The sequence below is a fragment of the Urocitellus parryii genome, chromosome 4 (assembly GCF_045843805.1).
Source record: "Urocitellus parryii isolate mUroPar1 chromosome 4, mUroPar1.hap1, whole genome shotgun sequence".
Lineage (NCBI taxonomy): Eukaryota > Metazoa > Chordata > Mammalia > Rodentia > Sciuridae > Urocitellus > Urocitellus parryii.
Genome location: NC_135534.1, coordinates 208,926,303 through 208,942,993, shown reverse-complemented (window position 1 = coordinate 208,942,993; position 16,691 = coordinate 208,926,303). Strand labels below are relative to the sequence as shown.

The 16,691-nt window shown below is 64.4% G+C and overlaps 1 protein-coding gene across 2 annotated transcripts in view; it reads right to left on the bottom strand.

The window, feature by feature from the left end:
- The window catches only part of Rxra (retinoid X receptor alpha), a 92,995-nt gene extending 76,548 nt beyond the window's left edge, over positions 1 to 16,447 (bottom strand). Inside the window, exon 1 of one of the 2 annotated variants that reach the window (XM_026395398.2) lies at positions 16,328 to 16,447. In XM_026395398.2, the coding sequence (XP_026251183.1) occupies positions 16,328 to 16,355 (28 nt within the window). In that variant the 5' untranslated portion in view covers positions 16,356 to 16,447. The remainder of the gene's footprint in view (positions 1 to 16,327) is intronic. The other variant, XM_077797171.1, reaches the window with a different exon arrangement.
- Between the last annotated feature and the right edge of the window lie 244 nt (positions 16,448 to 16,691).

Here is a 16,691-nt window from a genome sequence, read left to right as displayed (position 1 = left end):
GCGGCAGGGAGGGCAGGAAGCCAAGCCCCAGAGCCAGCCGAGCAAGCACCCCAGGGCCAGGAGCTGCGGCCCCCCCACCCAGAACACCCTTGCACCAGTGCTGCTCGGGCTGGGAAACTGAGGCCCTCGGCGGCCTTGCACATTCACGGACCTGCCAAGAGGTCCTCTGGAGGAGAGCAGAGGCCAGGCTCAGGCCTGGGGCCACTCCCTAGGGAGGAGGCACGGGCCACTCAGAGGGAAGGCAAATGGCAGGTCCCAGGGACGCCAGGCTCCGCAGGCCGGGCCCCGGGAGGAGCTCAGCCCCACAGGCAGGGCTGGAGAGCCAGAGGGCGCCAGGGACTCGCATCTGCTGGCCACGCTCTGGCCTGCCTGACCTCAGGGAGGAACCCCTTCCCCCATAGGAAAGACCCTCACCTGAAGGAGGAAGGCACAGCACCCCCACCCCAGGGCTCTGCACAGCCACCCCCCGGGGCCACCCTCCTGTCACTGGAAAGGCAGCAGCAGTGAGACGGGACTCAACCCTCAAGTTCATGTGGAGGCTGCATCCTGTCAACTGTCTCCCTTTCCAACCCTGGGAAATTCTAGAAGAGCTGCCCCACTGTCCCTGGGCAGAGCCTCCTCTCACATCTCTCCCTCCACAGACCCACGCCCAGGGCCCCCTCCCCAGGCAGGACACTGACGGCGACCCTCCACAGGCCACAGAACCTGCAGCAAGCAACCGCTCTCCCTCCCCTCAGACAAGGACCCCTCCAGAGGGTGCAGGAACCAAGGGACAAGCCCTACTCCAGGTGGCCCTCATGACCTCTCTGGACCCACCTCACAGGGTGGAAGTCAGGCTCAGAGGAGAGCTCCCGCCCAGGGTGCACAGCTGGGGAGCACGAGGGGGATCTGGGCCCGGAGCCCCCTCCCCAGCGGGGTCAGCCACAGGACTGTTTCCTGGCCTCTAATCAGAGGGGTGATCTGGGCACCCCCACGTGCATCTCCACAGCCACACCTCCACACCACCTGGGCTGAGGATGCGGCCGTCACCACAGCCACAGGATGACAGCCACCAGCTGCCTGGGGCTGAGCCAGCCAGGGCAGGAGGCCAGGAGGAAAACTGGGCTCTGCGGCCTGCCTCCTGCCTCAGTGTCCTGGGCTGCACAATTCAGCGCGCCCACAGGACCCCCTCCCCCTCCACGCTGCACTCTGGTGGTCCCCGCGCCTACTTGGCCTCTCTGAGCCTGGTCCTCCCCTGTGAACGGGAGCAACTCCCCCCCACGGTTCCCAGAGTGCAACGGGCTTGGTGCCCCTCTCCCAGGCACTGACCCCAGCTAGCCAGTCATTCTCCACTGGAACACCGGCCTGCTCAGACCTGGGAGCCACAGTGGCCTGGCTTCTCCAGGCTGCTCCTGTCATTCAGGACCCACAATCCCACACAAGGCCTGCCTGAGCTGCGGCAGGCCACTGAGGGCCCCCAGCAGGGCCCTCAGGAAGACGCCTCCTGATCAGGGGTCTCCTCATCCCATAGCCAGCAGCAGCCCCCAGGCAGGCCCCAGGTGACCAGAAGCTCAGACCCCAGAGGTGGACTCCACTCTGCAGAGCTCACAGCACAGCGGATCCCTCAACAGGTGGGGCCGGGGCCGTGGGGGCACAGCCAGAGCACACCTGAGCTTGCCTGCCCTCACTGCGCCCTGCCCAGCCAGGCCCAAGCCAGGAACACTGGGCACTGCTTACCAAGGCCAGGTCCCACCCACCCAGCGTGCACACCTCCAGGGAGAGCCAGGAGAGGCACGTGGGAAACTGAGTCACTATCCAAGGCATACCCCACCACCACCAGCTGCCATAGCTGGTCCAGAGGACGGGAAGGGACCTCCTGGCAGAACTTCTGGGGACCAAAGGAGTTCCCTGACCCGAGGGGTGTACCCGCCAACCCACCTCAAGGTCTCTCTCTCTCTCTCTCTCTCTCTCTCTCTCTCTCTCTCTCTCACACACACACACACACACACACACACACACACACACACGTGCACACGCGCTCCCTGCCCTGCGGTCCCAGGCCAGGGCCAGGAAGCCGGGTGGAGACTGGAGGGTGGGGCCTATCTGACCCAGAGTTGCTAAAAAGAGTCAACAGGGGAAGTAAAAATAGGAAATAAAAATAAAATTGCCCCGCCAGCCAGGCTGTTTGTGTAGGAAACAGGGCATCCCTGCCTGGGAGGGCGGGCACAGCTCTGGCCCCGCCTGCAGCCAGCAACACGCCCACCCCAGATGCCAACCTGGCACCTGGGACCCAGGCAGGAAGCGTCCCAAGGAGGAGTCAGAAGACCAGGGTTCGAATCTTGACTCCACCACTGACCAGCATGTGACCTTGGCAGGGGCCAGCCCTGACGAGAGCCTCAGCCTCCTGCGGACAGGGCTGACCTCCCGGGGACAGGAAAGATATGCAGCACCCTGCAACAGCCCCTCGGCAGCAGGGACTATGGTCCCCTGTGCTCCCCATCAGGGTGGTCCTCATTGGCACACACCCCCTACCCAAGGCGGGCAGCCGGGAGACAGGAGCACAAGGCTGGAGTCCAGGATGGCTGGGCTCTCAGCTGGCCCGCCACGCCGCTCAGCCCGTTTCCTCTCCACACAATTAGAGGAAGCCTCGTCCTGTCCCTCCTGTCGGGCCTCGCCAGGGTTCACACCAGACCCATTCACACCCAAGCAGGGTGATGGCCCGGCCCAGGATCGCAAGGCAGACCTACGGGAGACAGGCCTCTGCCCGGAGAGGAGGGCAGGGCAGGTCGTCCAGGCCACAGATAGTGCAGCCACGACCCTCTCTCCCTGAACACAGAGGTCTCCACTGCCACAAGCTTGGCAAGGCACCACAGGCTCGACGGCGCACTGCGGGTCTGCCTAGCACCTGGAGGCGGCGGGAGCGCTGCAGATAACTGGGCAGTAGGGTGGGCCACGCAGGGACTGCTAGCCCAGGAGGCGCTACTGCAGTGTCCCTCCAACCAGGAGTCCCTTGGCCCCCACCTCTTGATCTGAACCACCACCTCCAGCCACTTCCTCAGAACTGGCCAGGGAAGTCAAAGGCGACATCACCATTGACCCTCCCTACCACAGCCGGGGTCTTTCAAGGACGTACATCTGCTGTGGGCCCTCTACAGCCCTGTGCTGCCCCCTCTCCTGTGCTCACACCATCTGGTGGCACTGCCCTCTCTGCTTCTTCCCCTGACACCACCTGCCCCGACCCGCCTGCACTCACACACACACACCCATACCTGGGCATGGGTGCCCACACAGGCTCCCGGACACAGGTGCACACACCCACACCCCACTGGCATGCACCCCCCACAGGCTCCCCAGGACACATGCCCAGCTGCCCCCACACACATGCTCTGCCTGGACGCTGGCCACCTGCACGAGCCCACTGACCTATCCAGGCCCTGGGAGCCAAGAAGAGCTGGGAAGGCCAGTGTGGCCAAGGGCTAGCAGGAGGGAAGGGGCAGAGGGCTATATGCTGCCACCGTAGTTCTGGCCTTTCTGCTAAGTGGGCTCCAGGCTTGCACCCCTAAGCTGGCCAGAGAGCACCAGGCTGGTCCCCACCAACAAGGCCCTCACAGGTGGAGGCAGAGGACGGAAGGAGCAGGGCCACAGGACTCCATGGGCCCCAGGTCTCAGTAACTGCCAGCACCACCAGATGCCAGGCTCACCAGCCAGCAACCCAGGTCCCTCAAAATCCCTGGTCCCTTCAGGCAAGGGCTACTGATGAGGCGGCCACTGTGGGAGGCAGAGAGCAAGGCTCCCAGGAAGCCGGCCAGCAGGCAGGAGGGCTGGCAAGCAGGCCACAGGCCAAGACGGCGGAGGGTGGGAAGGGAGACCCAGAGCCCTGGCAGAGGTCTGGGGACCTCTGGGGACCTCTGGGGACCCTGAGTCCCCGAGGAGCCCACACATTCCCCCACCTGCCCCCACAAGGCCAGGCAGAGGGCAGCACCTGGCCACCCTGCGGGCAGGGGTGGGGGCACGGGCTGCCCTCCAATAATGAGCTTCACAGTTTATCAGCCACATCCAGGGCCATATGAGCATGGGCAACTGTCCCCTCCCCGACCATCAACATGTCCCCACTGCCCAACAGGGAGACACAATAATTGTCTGCCAGCAGATAAGCCTGGTAGGGAGGCCACCAGTCCACTGGCCACAGAGCAGGCCTCTCCCCAACACTTCACCCAGGGATGGCCCCATGATCCAGGGGACATGGGCCTAGGCTGGAGGGGCCAGGGTGCCACCTGAGCTGGAGCCTGGTGCATCTGGGCCCTGCAAGCTCTGCAGCAGGAGGGCTGGACACAGCCTGACACAGGAGGCCTCTGAAGCCCAGGAGGCTTCTCTTTATAAACCACACGGCCCGACAGTCACTGGAGCCAGGAATAAGCCGAGGGACAGAATGCCTAGCAGGGCCACTCCACGTGTACCTGCCCACCTCCCCACTGAGGGAGGACCATGGACCACACTGACCAAGCTGGCCAGGGAGCAGAGCTGCAGGGAGCTACAGAGCCACTGTCAGGAGCCAGGTGCCCACCTGAGGCTTCCAGGGCCAGGGAGTCTCGTCCCATGTGTGTCTCACTCAGCCAGATGAGAACCCAGGATCAGGGTCACCTCCCAAGGGCCCAGGCTGGCCCTCCTAGTGCCAGGGAAGGAAGAGGAGCATGCCACGGGGAGGGACATCTGGATCATGGGTCCCCTCTCCCCATCAGAGTGCTGCCAGCCAGCGATCTCGGACACACCAGGCCCCGCTCAGCTGTGCCCTCCCGGCGGCTGCCAGGGCCTTTCTTCGAGGCCCACCAAGAACACAGCCCTGTGTAGGACAGGCACCCAGAGCCATGGAGTCCTGGCACAGCCCATAAAGGACCCAAAGGGCACCCTTCGTGGGGTCCCCACCGTGCCTCCTCCCAGGAGAGACCACCCGGTCGCCCACACCTGCCTCCTGGTGAAGACTCCCGACTGCCCCGCCTGGTCAGCACCTGACTGTCCCGGCAGCCACTGCTCCACAAACGCAGGCCCGACGCCACATCCCGAGTGGCGCAGGACCCTCCAGGAGCTCTGGCTCCATCCCCCTCTCCTAGCAGACCAGAGCCTTCTGACCTGTGCACCCTGGGGCCATCCCTGTCTTTGTCCACCTGGGCCTGGCCTGGCCACACCAGCTACCCCGCTCTTCCCCACACCCCAGTTATGTGACTGATGTCATATCAACCCCTCTCTAGAGTCCCTATTGTGCACCTGAGCATGTGCAGAGAGCTCTGCACCCTGTGTTCCACGTCACCTCTGGTCACCTCTCAGTCCCAGAGTCCCTCTCTGTCCCCCACCTGGCTTCCTTCCCTCCCCACCTTGAGTGAGTCCCAGACTTTCATCTGCTGCCTGCTGACCCTCAGCTCCCCACCAGCCTGGCAGCCCAGGAGGAAGGGGCCCTGCCAGTGGCACCCGCCGGCCACAACAGACAGAGGGGCCCTCTGGGAGCACTAGCAGTCAGTAACCTTGCCTCCCTGGCTCCACAGGGCTGGTGGGCAGTGGCCAAGCTAAGTGACACCTGCCCGTCTCATTTCTCTTTGGGGGTCAAGTTCTGAGCTCTATACCCACTGAAATTGCTGGGGCACAGAGCCCCAGGACCCCAGGGAGCTGGTCCCTGTGTGGGGAAAGGGCACTGCTGTGGGAGACACAGACTGCAGTACTAACGAGCTCTGCCCAAAGCCTCTGCCAACACAGAGCTGAGACTCCGGGGTAAGATGCGCAAACCTGCCCTCTTGCTGGCGAACTCCTACACGTTCCTCGTGCCCCAAGTCAGAAAGCCTAACCCACCCCACACTTCTGACACCCCCCAACGGAGACAGGAATCCATCAGCCAGGACCCGCACTCGCGGGGCCACGTTCGCAGACAGCGTGCTAAACTCACCCACTTCACCGCCCACCACTGCAGACAAGAACACTGAGGCAGAGGTTAAAGAAGTCTGGCCCAAGGTCGTCCACTGTCAAAGGGCAGCATGGGGCCTGCCAGCCACTGGCCCCAGGTGCCATGGTGCCCTTCCAGGGCTGGGCCTGTTCAGTTGTCTGCCGATGGGTGCTGGATGGACAGGCAGCGGGCAGGTGGGACCTTCTCACCTGGTCGTGACCCCCAAGGCCAACAAGGTTCAGCAGACCACTCCGCCAAGGAAGGAGCTGGCCCCCGCACAGCAGGCATGTGGGCTGCGGTTCTACAGCTCTCTGGAGCCTGCGTCAGAGGGGGACCCGAGATTCAGCCGCAGAGGGGGACCCGAGATTCAGCCGCAGCAGGTGCACCAAGCAAGGGTGGGGGCCACTCTTGGTGGGGGCAGGCCCCACAGCTCCAGGGCCCAACTCCAGCACGGAGCCAAGAGTCCTTGGGTGCAGGGCACAGGCCCCTCCAGGTTGAGCACCAGGTTGGACACACAGCAGGACTTCCCCTCCCTGGTAAGTGGGACGGAGCCCTAGAATGATTCAAGTGACCACCGTCATTTTAAAGTCTCCTCTGCAAGGGATGGTGCACCCCTGGACATTGCTGACCTGGGGAGGCCGGCAGGGCAGGGAGGCCGCAGGGAGGCCGCAGGGAGCACCAACTCATTCAACAAACATCAAGAGGCCTGGCTGCACCCGGCGCTGCAGACTCGGCAGCAAACACTACCTGAGAGCCAACTCCCATCCGTGACGAGAGGCGGGCCAGCCCCGGACGACACTCCGAGGTCCCAGGGAAGGTCTGTGCTGATCAGTAATGTCTGCCCAGGGTCCCCAGCCCAGCGCTTCCCACCTCATCTCCTGTCCCACCTCCTTCCTTCCACTCTGCCCTGGAGGAAACCGAGATAAAAAGGAGGGGCCAGCAGGCTTGGTTACAAAGTCCACGTGGCAGAGGGAGGGACGGGCCTGACGCCCTTGCGTGGTGCAGTCACAGGTAGTCCCCAAGACCACTGCCACTCTTCCTCTCAGGGTGAGGTCCTTGTCTCAGCCTAGAAGCAGGTGGGCCCCGCGGGACAGCAGAGCTGGTGCCCACCTCTGCCAGGGAGGCTGGCCCCCCGCCTTGGCTACCCACCCTGGGCCCGCCCACCACCACAGGGCCCAGGAGGCCTGGCACCCAGCGACTAAGGCCCCGCCTCCCACCCTCCTCCTCGACCTTGATCCTGGGCAGAAAGTCCACAGCAGGGATGGGGTGGAGCCCCAGCACCTCCCCTGGACTCTGGTCCCAAAGGAGCTGCTCTCCATCCAGCAAGTAGAGGGAAAGGGACCGACAGACAGCCTGGCTCATGGGGGACACCGGGCAGGCAATGCCAGAGCTGTCATGGACAGGCAGGGAGGGACTGAGGGGCACAGGGCAGACTGGCAGGCTGGGAAGGGACCCCAGCTGTTCCATCCAGAACAGGCCCCAACGAGGGCCAGTGCGCTGCACTGGGCAGCAACATGTGGTGGGCCAGAGAGGGTCACGCTCATACCCAGGAAGCAGTCCAGCACACAGGAAGGAGGGGACATGAGGCCATCAGGGGACGACTCGGAGGGGCTACCTGCAACAGGCTGGGGGCAGCCAGGCCCAGCCTGCCCTGCGCTCCTGGCAGGGTTAATCATTCCCAGACTGCCAACCACACCCCCGGCTCACGTGGCTCCCCACCAGCAGACCTGGAACCCAGCTGCCTGGCGGGGGAAGGCCGGAGGAGCCCAGCCAGCTGACAGATCTCCTGAACCCCTCTAGGAGGACCCCTGCTCATGCCCACATGGGCATCGCCTCCCGGGACCCATGGCAGGGGCCATAACCTCCTGGAGAGGGTCCACCCATTCTCTCCACCATTACTCCCCAGTCCACCCAGCAAACTCCTATTCATCCTTCAAAGCCCAACTGCAGCATCACCTGTGGGGCTTCCCCGACTGCCTTCCTCAGCAACTTTCAGTGAAGCAATGTGAGCGTGCAAGCTGGGGTCCACACTGCCCGACTCTGGGGGGCCTGCACTCGCCCTGGGGAACAGGCTGTGTCCCCTGTGAGCGCCAGATGCAGAGAAGCCAGGGGGACCGTGAGAGGAGCTTGATGAAGCCAGGCTGCGGGCCCCACACTGATGCAGGCCTGGCCTCCACAGTGGGGCACTGGGGAGCCATGGAAGGTTCCAGGCAGGGGAGGACAGAGCCCAGGGACAGAAGGAGCTGACCTGGCCATGGATGGTATCCTGCGTGAGGTGACCCACTCACCTGTGCACCCCCTGTCCTGTCACCCCCACTCTTAGGGACCACCATGTCCTCACCCAGAGTGTTTTCACATAACACTCCCGCTGGGCAACCCCGCTCCTGGTGGGCTCAGAGGTCATGTCTTCTGGACCCGGGACTCTGGCCCCTCATCTAGTTCCCGTCCCACTCAACCAAGGAGGGGTAGAGCCATTTCCTGAGGAGCTGGTCCCCAGCTGGGCCACCAGCCCATCAGAACAGAGCCAGGGGGTAGACACAGGGGCCTCCACTACCAGTGGGCGCAGGCAGGCCCAGAGAGGAGCTGGGACCTGCCCCAGGCCACCCAGCCCAGAACCGGCCCCACCCCACCCCAGGCTGCAGGGCAGGGCCAGGGGGCTCAGGAAGCTGTGGCACCCATGTCAAGCGCACCCAGAGCCACCGTAAAGTTGGGTGGCCAGAGGCATATGAAGGAGGCCAACCGGAGGACAGAGACCAGGTGCGGACGGTGGGCTGGGCCCCAGAGACCAGGTGGGGAGAGTGGGCTGGGCCCCAGAGACCAGGTGGGGAGAGTGGGCTCGGCTCCAGAGCTTGCCTTCGCCCGGTCTTGTGCTCACCTCTGGTGCGGACGCACTGGCCCCACACAGGGGCCCTCCCCATAGAGAGTGGAGCTCAAGGGACAGCTGGGCACACATGGCCACCACAGCCAGTGACACGCTGTCCGATGCCTGGCCCCATCAGGGAGCACGTGGCTGGCAAGGCCGGGTGGGTCCAGCCCGCGCCAGGACACAGCCCTCACGGTGCAGCGCCACTGGGGTCAGGCATGGGGTCTTTCTGGTCACTCCGTAGGTAGAACGAGCTCTCGGACGCCTGTGCTGAGAGTGCAGGGGCCACCTCAGCCAGGCCCTGCCCTCAGGAAGCCTCGGGACGGTGGCCACACACTGCAGCCCACCCCTGCCAAGCCCTGCCCTACCAGCTGGGCCTCAAAGCCCAGCCCAGGTGTGGTCACCACGGTACCAGGAGGGACCCGGGTGGCAGCAGGGTAGACGGCAGGACTCAGACCCTGGCGCCAGTCTCAAGCCGTGGCCACCACCGGTGCTCTCCACTGTGCACAGGGACAGGGATGCCGAGGACTCCGAGGGTCCTGGAAGGGAAGGGAGCAGCCACGGGCACCAGGGAGGGAAGGGGACCCCGGGCCAGCAGCGAGTTCCTCTGACTGCAGTGACTCTAGCCCCCAGGGCTGTCACCACCTGACCTCTGCAGGGCCAGCACAGACACTTGGGCTCCACGGTCAGTCATGGGCTACTCAGAGCCCTGCTCCCGCCCCCGTGTCCTGGAGCCTGCTGGATCAGTAACCTCGTTACCGCCCCACGCCAAACCCCGGCTTTGAACTCCACGGGGTTTATCCGCGGTAGCTGCAGGATTTACACACGGCCTGGCCCTGGCCCAACTCACTCTCCCTCCCCTCGGTGCTGGAGGCGCCACACTTGGGATGGCCACAGCCTCGACAGACACGGTCAGCACCAGCCCCGTGCCCTAGGGCAGTCAGGGAAACGGAGGCCCAGACAGACAAACGATCGTTGGTGCAGGGCAGCTGGGGCAGGCTCTGGGCACTCCCAGAAGCGGGGCTCAGGCTGAGGGCTCCCCTTCATCCCCAGTTAATGCAGCCTGTCTCAGAAGGAGTCCAGGGCCAAGGTCGTCACGAAGAGTGGACGTGGGCTTGGGCAGGGAGCACTCCACAGAGGCAGCCCTCACACCTCACACCCAGACCCTAGGGATTGACCCAAGCACCCCAGGGTCCCATTCCACAGCCCTGAAGCCTGGTCTCCACCATGGTCCTCGGGGCCCCTGGGGACAGCCGCTCCCACGTCATCCCATGCTCAGGCCTGGACGTCCTTCCCAGCCTGGGCTTCGACTCTCTTAACCACTGCTGTGTTTGTCCCCTGCCCCACAGACCCCAGGACCCTTCCCTGATGCCATGGGCCCCCAGGCCTGGAGATGGGTGGGGGGAACTGGTGGAAGGAATCTACCCGGGGCCAGGCCAAGGTTCTGGTGGGCTGAGCTGCAGGGCAGGGCAGTGGTTGGGGAGACTGAGCCCACCCGGGCATGGGGAGTGGGCTGAAAAAGAGTCCTCTCCTTCCTGTGTGCAGGGAGTCTCTGGCCAGGAAAGGTGAAGACCCCCAGGCTGGCCCAGGACATTCCTAAGCCTCCAAGAGGCCACTGGGAGCTCCCACCCCACCCTCGCTGACCAGTGAGCTGCCAGAGGCAATGAGGACCACCTCCTCAAGCCCCCTGCCTCCAATCTACCTCCATCTGGAGTGTCACCACACAGGGCCTCGGTACCCAGCCCGCCCAGCCTCCCTCCCACCCCAACAATGCTGCTGGCTCTGCCCACCCCCGCCCCCCCCAACCTCCAGGCTGGCCTCTGGGCCGTGGTCTGGCTGTACCTACCACAGGGTGTCCTGCCCCCACCTGTTGCAACCCCGCTCTTGTGGCAAGGCCCACACTGGAAGGCTGACAGGGGCCTCTTCCTGTGCTGCCCCTCTCCTGTGGGAGGCGAGACAGGCCAGTGCCTGATGGGTGCTCTCAACCCACAAGCCACAGTGGACACAGCTACAGGCAGGCCTGGTCCGCCTCTGGAAGGGCTCCTGGCCACTGCGCCTGCCCCCAGCCCCCAAAAGCTATGCTCCACAGGGCACGTGTGTGCATACGTGTGTGCACGTGTGCTGGGGCGGGGACCACAGTGATGACCAAGTCCCTGCCCTGTCCTGAGGACCCGGTGTGGCCAGCCCCACCTGGCTCCTCCCCCAGGTCCCTCTAGAGCCTGCTGCCAGACACCTGGCCTTGGTGGCATGAGCTGCCCCAGCCCCTGCTGCTCATCCACCTGCAGGTATGCAGGGGACGGGGGTCTTCTAGCCCACCTGCCCCCGCAGGGCAGGATGACCCTGGAGTGAGATCAGGGTCTCCACTCCCTGGAGGGAAGGGGACAAGACTTCCAGGGCCAGGAGTCAGCCTTCATAGGTGTCCCCACTCTTGACACAACACACCAGGCAGAGTTCGTGGGGGTTCCCGGGGAACCTGGCAGGCGCAGCCCCACCGGCAGGTGGGCGGCTTCTGAGGATGCCCCGGAGGCGGGAGGAGCTGGGGAACAGACCCCACCCCAGCCAGGTCTGGCCGAGCACAGCGCTGGGCCCAGGCCTGTGTTATCAACTTACTGAGCAAAAGCAGAACCGCGCAGAGGCAGGACACCAGGGCACGAGGACCGACACACCCCACCTAGGGCTGTCTCCCTCTGCCAGGTGGCCTGCCTCTGTTAAGCTCCTGGAGCATTCTGAAAGCTAAGTCCCAGGACACAGCAGGTGGCCACTGCCCACGGGCCACAGGGATCCTCATGGGGGCAGGCAGGTCCTGAGCAAGTTGCTAGACACGCAGGAGGACAGGGCTGACAGAACCGGCAGGAGCCCCCAGGTCCAGAAGGAGTGAGAGGGCCTCCCCCCGCCCCGCTGCCCCCCTGCAGGGGCATGGGGCACAGCCCAGCACCTGGCCAGGCCACAAGCAGGATTCGAACTCAGCAAGGGCGCGTGCGTGTGCACGCATCCACGCCTGTGCACGCTGGGCCTGCGTGCGTGTGCGTGTCCCCTCGCTCCCCCACGCGGCCTGGGCCAATTTTATCTAGCTGCTTTCCGCTCCGTTTCACGCTCGTTCAGCTGCTGAGCTAGACGATTGCTTTGTAACTCTAGGGTGCAATTTCCCTGTCTGTGAGGCGCTGGGGCACAACTGCTCAGAACATCTCGCACCAGACGCGGGTGGGTGTGCAGGCGCCCGGCCCTCGCCCCCCAACTCCTCGACCCCGGGGACAGTCCCTGCAGTGGGGTGGGGCTGGTCCCAGGAGCCTGGCAGGGACCAGGGCTTCTGGGGCAGGTTGACGGCCCCCACCAAGGGGCTGCTATTTGCAGACACCCTCTCCTTCTCCCACCTGTTCCCATCCTGAATAGCACCAGAGGGCCTCAGGTCAGTTTGGGTTCAACACTGCAGACTGGCCCCATACTGACCCAAGCCTGTGGCCCAGGGAGAACCTAGCTGCAGGCCTTGCCTTCAGAAAGGGGGAGAGGCACCCCATGCACAGAGCTCCCTGAACTCCCAGCCAGTCTGCTCAGCACCCTGCAGGAGCAAGGAGTACGTCCATTTTACAGATGCAGATAGCCAGGATCGTTGTCAGAGCTGCCTGTCCCTCAGAGATGTGGGGGGCGTTGTGGTCACTCACTCCAGAGCTGAGGAGTGTATGAGAAAGGAGGAGGGAGAAGGATGCCAGGACTGCACCCTGTAGAACGGCCATGCTGGGGCAGGCAGGCAGGGGAGAGAGGGACTGGCCCCTTCCCCACCGGGCATGCCATCCGTGAAACTGACCTGCCTACTGCACGTGGGGACAAAGGCCTGGAAGGTGAGTCCCAGTGGACATTGGCTCCCACCGGCCATAGACCAGATACTCAGACTCGAGAGCTGACACCCCTGCCTATCCTGGATCTGGTCAATGGCCAGTTCCCACAGAAATTAGCCAGGGACACTTCAGGGCCCTGGCTCACAAATTTCAAGCCTAGCAGAGAAGAAGAGGGCAGGTCTTGACTTGTCCTGACCCCGAGCCAGTTGGGAGCCCCTGCCCTGCATCTGCCGAGACAGCTGGGCCAGGTCAGGCCCAGAAGCCCTCTTCTCAACCAGGCCATGCTTGCCCTCAAGACCCCATCCCTGAAATACTTCAACCATGGTAAGACCACACACTACCTAAGAAGGTGGTGCCCAGCAGCCCCCTGGCTCTGGTGGACCTGCTAGGCTTCCACCCCACCCCCAGCAGCATCCCCCGGACAGGTGAGTTCTGTCCATCCCTCCAGACACAGAGCCCTGGGGCATGCACAGCCAGCTCTCAGAATGGGGGTGCACAAGCTACAGCACCCACCCTGCACCCACACAAATTCCACAAACCCTCTGGGCATCCTTTTCCAAAAAAGAAAACAAAGATCACCAACTATAACCACCCCACAGCCACAGAGGGGCTGGGACAGGGCCCCTCACAGGCAGTCCGTGGGGCCTCCCGGAGGAAGCAGGCCTTGCCACAGGCCCTGAAGGACAGGCACAGCTGGAAGAGCTGTCTGGGCACTGGTGGAGCTGGGAGCTGGGAGTCGGCCCACTGCAGCCTCCCATGTGATCAGGCTGTCGGCCCAGCTCTGAACCCCACACACCCTAGGACTTGGGGGCCACATGCACCCTAGGCTGTGTGCAGGGCTCCCCTCCCTCCCCAGCCCTCCCTGTGGGCCCAGCTTGCCTGGCCCACAACTGGACCACATGCTCAGACCCCGGCACTGTGGTCAGCCCCAGGCTGGCAAGGCCATGGCTCCCATCAGGCCAGCATATGAGGGCCATTTTTCTCGCCCTAACACTTCCGAAGTCAACAAACAGAGCCCCCTCCAAAGTTTACCAAAACAAACACCCAATCGGCATGCCCAGGGCCCAGCCACGAACTGCCTCGTCAGGCCCGAGCTGGACGCCAAGCCCAGCCTTCAGAGAGTCACGTGACCCTGTTATTTCGGGAGGCCCCGGAATGTGCTCTATTTTGGGTCCCAAGGGCTCTATGTTACCAGAAGCCCCTTACCCAGCCAGGTCCCTGAGTGTCCCCCCAGAGAAGGCCTGTAGCTTTGCTTCTGCTTCTGGCCACCTGGTGCCCCCACAAGCAAATGCACCACTAGCAGTGAGGGCCTGGTATGGGCTGACCCCTCTAAACTTTGCAAGCTCAGCCTTCAAGTCCCACCATCCAAGCTGAGGCCAGCCTGGGCCATCTCCCCCACGGGCATGAAGCAAGGCCAGCCCTGGGCAGCAAGGCCAGGAAGCAAGGGCTGCCTCAGGCAAATTCCCCAGCCTCACTTTCCTTCCAATTCATCCCACACTGATGGGCTCAGTGGCAGCAGCTGGGATACTCCCTGGCCCACCAAGCCCCTTGGTGATTCTGAGAAGAAGCCCTCTCGGCCCAAGACCCCCAAAGTGGGTCAGTCAGGCAGCTGAACGGGACAGTGGAGACTTTCCAGCAGCTCCAGGTCTGATGGGGCAGCCAGTGGGTCCTGGACAAGCCAGGCCCTCTGACACTCACCCCCCATGAGGGATTAGGCTGTGTTGACAAAAGGGCTTAGGCAAGTAGCCGCTTAAATGGACCTTCAACTGCATTGGACTTCAGAGCCGGTCACAAGCTTAGGAAAAAATAAAATGTAATCAGAGCCCAGGACTCTCCACTCAGCCTGGGGGTACGGGCTGCCTGGGAGGTGATCAGCTGGGCCCACAGAGCTGCCACTTCACGAACACAAGACTCCCAGGCACCTCGTGGATAGAACAGTTCACCGAGGCCCGTGGGGAACCTTGGAGGTACACCCTCTGCTCTTCATAGACTCCAACACAGGCACCCTGGAGCCTGGGCACCCTCAGCGCCAGGCCCACACGTGCCAACTAACAGGACTAGCTGTGGCCCTTCTGGGACATTAGGGAGAGGGACTTGTTCTCTTCCTAAGAATTAGCCAAAGTGCAGCCAGGCCCTGGCCATGTCCAGGGGCCAGAAGCTGAGCTGAGCACACGTTCCTGCTCTGGAAGGGTCCTCCGGCGAGCCCAGTTCTATGAGCACATGTGTGTACAAGAGCTTTTGTGGAGTAAAAGGAGATGTCCCCAGACCAGTTCCCACAGGCCCTGCAGTGGCTTTCCCTCAGCACCACGCACAGACATCCCCAGCTGGGGACTCCAATACAAACCCACCACTCAGCACCTTAGCTGGACTTCTCCCAACCAGTTTTCTCATCTGCAAAATGGGCATGAATGCCTAGCCCCTCAGGTTGGACCTGGTGCTCACTCACCCACTCTGTTCTACTTCTGTTGGGAAGCAAGTCTTCTCAGATCGGACACACTTGGAACCTCCCGCCTCAGTCACCCTGTAGCAGGCCTGTCCTGAACCACAGGCCAGGTGCTCAGACCAGCTCCCTCAAAACCCTAGGGGGCTGACCTCTCAATAGCACCAAATGTCCCTGCAGCCATGCTGGGTGCTAAGCAACTCCCAGGGTGGCCAAACTGCACCCCACCCCCACACCCTCGATGTAGGGGGTGGGCAGGCAGAAGGGGCAACGGTCATGGGGTTTGGTTCATAATCAGTTGTCTTAATTTCCATTCGGCACAAATCCTTCACCAGCCTGACAGCCTGGCTGCCGTCCCCACCACCAAATTAATGTCCTTCCCGGAGATCATTTATAAAGCCCCCTGCTTCTCACTGGCTCCCAAACCCTAGGGAAAGCAATGAGTGGGGGCCTCTGACCATGCCCACTCCTCGAAGCTAGGACCAGGGCCTGGAGTAGGCAGGCAGCCTGGGGCTGGAAACTGCTGGGCAGGATGGCAGCAAGAGGACAGGAAAGCTGACCCTCCTGCCTCTAGGCTGTCCTCCCTGATGTGGGGCTAGCCAGTACTGGAGAACAGCTGGGGGTGCCAGAGTGAGGGGCCCCAGTTCTGAATCTGAAGTCCCTGTGCTGCTGGCTCCTGAGTGACGGTACCCACCGGTCTGGACAACTATGGGGGAGAAAGGGGTGTCAGCTAGCTTTCCAACGGACACACACCCAGTGGCCAGCGGCCTGCTGGAACGGGCGGCTGTCCCACGGGGCAAGCAGCGCAGAGGCCACTCAGGGCCCAGCGCGCCACCCCGTCCGGGTGCCAAGGAGGCCGAGAGCCCTCCAGCGAGCTCAGAAGTTGGTCCTCCGGCTGAGGCCCGGTTCTTGCGCGGCCCGGTTGGAGCTGGGCGCTGGGCGCCGGGGGACGCGGGGGCAGGGGCGCGCGGGGCGCAGAGCCCGCGCCGGCTCTGGGGGTCCCCCCTCGTCCCGAGCGAACCTGCCGCCCCGCGCGCCCTCTGCCCACTCCCGCTCCCGGCAAGTGGGGCCCGGCGCCCTCGCCCCCTCCCAACCCGCCCGCCCGGGCCCGGGAAAAGTTGCCCTGCGCCCACCCCTCCGGGCCCGGCGCCCGAACTCGCGGGAAGGCCGGGGGCGCAGGGCCGAGCCGGACGCCCCCGCCGCACCGCGCACGCGCCCCCGCCCGCCGGCCGCTCGGGCCCCGGCCCCAGCCCCCGCCCGGCCCCGCGGCGGCCAGCACTCACCGAGCGGCAGGAAATGTTTGGTGTCCATGTCTGCCGACTAACTCATGCCCTGCCGGCGCGGAGCTGCGAGAGGCAGCGCGGCGGCCCCCGGCGCAGCCGGCCCGGGCCCGGGCGGCGGGGAGCCGGCGGCGGCGGCGGCGGCGGCGGCGGCGCGCGGAGGCCGCGGCGCGGCGAGTTGTTGCAAAAGTCGCCCAACAATGTAAACTACTTGTGCCTGCGCGCCGCCGCGCGCGCGCCCGCCCGCCCGCGCCCCCGCCGCCGCGCGCCCGCGCCCCGCTCCGGCCCGGCCTGCAGCGGGGGGGCGGCGGGGGGCCCGCGACGGGCGCGGACCCGGCGCAACGCCGCCGCCGCCGCCGCTCGCCCC